Here is a 2,590-nt window from a genome sequence, read left to right as displayed (position 1 = left end):
ACACACACACACACACACACACACACACACACACACACACACACACACACACCGGAAAGATATATACTTAACAAATGTTATTTGAAAAAACAAAGGGGGGCATTCAACATGAAGCTGTCATGTGATGCTCATGAGTTTCCTTGTCTGAGTTTTAGCTTTTCTGTTTTTCTTAAATCATCACTGCTGCGAGCTGTTTGTGTTCCTCTCAGCTGTGATGTCTCTCTCTGCAGCTCCAAAGGCGATGAGGATGAAGATGAGGTGTTTGTCGGTCCAGTCACCCACAAGGAAAGGTGTCTCTCTGTTAACGTGGCGTCTCCGCTTGAGGGTGACGTGCGAGCGAGCTGGAGTCCCCTAAGTGGAGATCAGCTGGAAGCTGTGTTTCAGGAAGCCCACAAACTAGCCAACCGGCTGCAGGAGAGTGAACTGAGCCAGCCACACTGTGAGGATGACGTGAATGACACCACAACTGATAGGGAGGAGTTCGTCCAGGATGCTGAGGCAAAACTGGGTGTGCTCGGTCAGACCGCCAGTGCACTCAGCCCCATCAAACGGCAGACCTTCTGTGTGCAGGACAGTCCCATGAAGCAGCTGCCGCCCGCTGTCCAGAAGCGCATACTCAATGGAAGTATCTCCAACACATCTTCATCCACACGCCCTGCCAACACAGCTTTATCCAGCCGGTACGCCACTGTCAACGCAGCTTCATCCATCCGCCCCACCGTCAGACTCAGCACCTCCAGCCCTGTGGCCGGGGTCAAGCCCCAGCCCAGGACGGGGCTGCGAGGGAAAGCCGCAATGGGCATCGTGCTGCCGAGCAAACCTGCTGCCCCAACAACTTCCTGTTTATCAAGCAAGACCAGAGTGGAGAAAACTAGACTGCAACCACCGAGCAAAGTAGGAGAGAAGTTTGTTTTTTTACTTACAGGTTCAGTCAGTCTGAGCTGCAACATTAGTCAACTAATCAACAAAAAATATTTGCCAACTATTTTGATAAGCAATTAATTATTATAGTAACACAGATGTGATAATGTAGTGTTTGGTTTTCCTCATCTGCTAATATCCATCTTACCTGAATGTAACTAGGAAATGTAATAATTAAAGTACCTGGATTTAGTTGCCCAAAACTGGTTTGAAGAACTTTCCCCCCAAAGCAGGCAGAGAACAGTGAAAACTAAAGCAGGGTGTTTAATTCCTCCAGTCGAAAGGTGTAATTATATTTCCACTTTGTGGTTTTTCTGTTTCTTTGTATGTTTTTACTCAATGTTTGAAAGCTACACTTCCCTGCTGGGAAACAAACTTGACATTTTGGGAAATGGTTTCTTGTGGACACCTTTGTTTTGATATCACTTTTTTATTTTTTTGTTTCAGGCGGTGGGGGGCTGTAGGCAGGGTCCGTCCTCTTTCCTGTCCAGAAGGGTGGACTCGAGTGAGGATCTGCTCTCTGATTCAGCGAGCGTGGCATCTGACATCAGCGACTCCTCCCTCAACTCCAGCCTTCTGGGAAAACGCATGCTGGCTCCGCCCACCAAGGTAACGCCTTTCACTGCAGCCAAACACATTACAGGCCGGGTCCATCTGCAGTTATTTCTGTTTTTTGCAAATGGTAACACCCACTCAGTCTTAGCAGAAAGCAGCAACAGTTGGCTAATCAATAAGGTAGGAATAACATGAACGTTCCTAACGTGACTAGGAGAGTCAGGGTTCGCTGTGCTGAGTGGGGACAAAAAAAAAAAGCATAGTAGCTAAGCTGCTTCAGTTCTCTGTTGTATATTGCTGTCGGACGACAAGGTTAAGCTATATTTTAAATATAGGGTTAATTTAAACTGATAGTACCGTTGGGTTCATAGCAGTACGTTGCTTGACTTTCTGTTCAGTTATACTAACTGCTCTCCCCCCAAAACCGGTTTTTGCCATTTGCTTTCACACAGGCCATGTGGCCATCGGAGCTGACCTTTTGTTATTATAACACAGCCATCTAACCACCGCTATGCGGAAAAGGGAAAAGACTTTGCCCTGAAGTAGGAGCTGAAAGAGTTACAGGAACTGTGGCCAAAGGAACTTAATAATCCCCAAATTGGTCCAGTCGAAACACCAGAAGAAAAGGGTTATAGGAACGTTATGTTCTAGGAACGGCAAAAATCCATTAGGTCGGAATCTGGCTAATGTTCCAAAGGTTTAATGAGACACACAAGGATATATACAGTGCATTTTCTACCATCACTCCATTAACTTGGATGACATAAGACTAGATAGATAAGAGACACCAGAGGAGAGGAGGATTGATTTAAGGTAGTTTTACACAGATGCATCTTCAGGAATGAGAACAGTGTAAACATTTATGATAGAAATATATGATACCAATTGAAACAGATGAGAGGCTTTGTTCAGAAAATAATGTAACATCTTCACAACAGAAGGACTTGGGAAACAGCAATTTGATGCTGACACATACCTTAAAACGTTGATTTGAAAACCTAAGGGACTAGGGCTAGGCAATTTATCAATATAATATTGACACAGATATGAGACTTGATAGTCTGGATATTATAATAGTGTGATAAGTCTTCTCCTGGTTTTAAAGGCTGCATTA

The 2,590-nt window shown here is 44.7% G+C and overlaps 1 protein-coding gene across 1 annotated transcript in view; it reads left to right on the top strand.

The window, feature by feature from the left end:
• Window positions 1-2,590, top strand: part of LOC116693722 (G2 and S phase-expressed protein 1-like) — an 8,081-nt gene that overhangs the window by 784 nt on the left and 4,707 nt on the right. The window contains 2 exon segments of the mRNA XM_032522927.1: window positions 231-894; window positions 1,369-1,530. Coding sequence (XP_032378818.1) covers window positions 231-894; window positions 1,369-1,530 — 826 coding nt within the window.

This window comes from Etheostoma spectabile, chromosome 8 (assembly GCF_008692095.1).
Source record: "Etheostoma spectabile isolate EspeVRDwgs_2016 chromosome 8, UIUC_Espe_1.0, whole genome shotgun sequence".
Classification (NCBI taxonomy): domain Eukaryota; kingdom Metazoa; phylum Chordata; class Actinopteri; order Perciformes; family Percidae; genus Etheostoma; species Etheostoma spectabile.
This window is presented reverse-complemented; position numbering and strand designations above follow the sequence as displayed.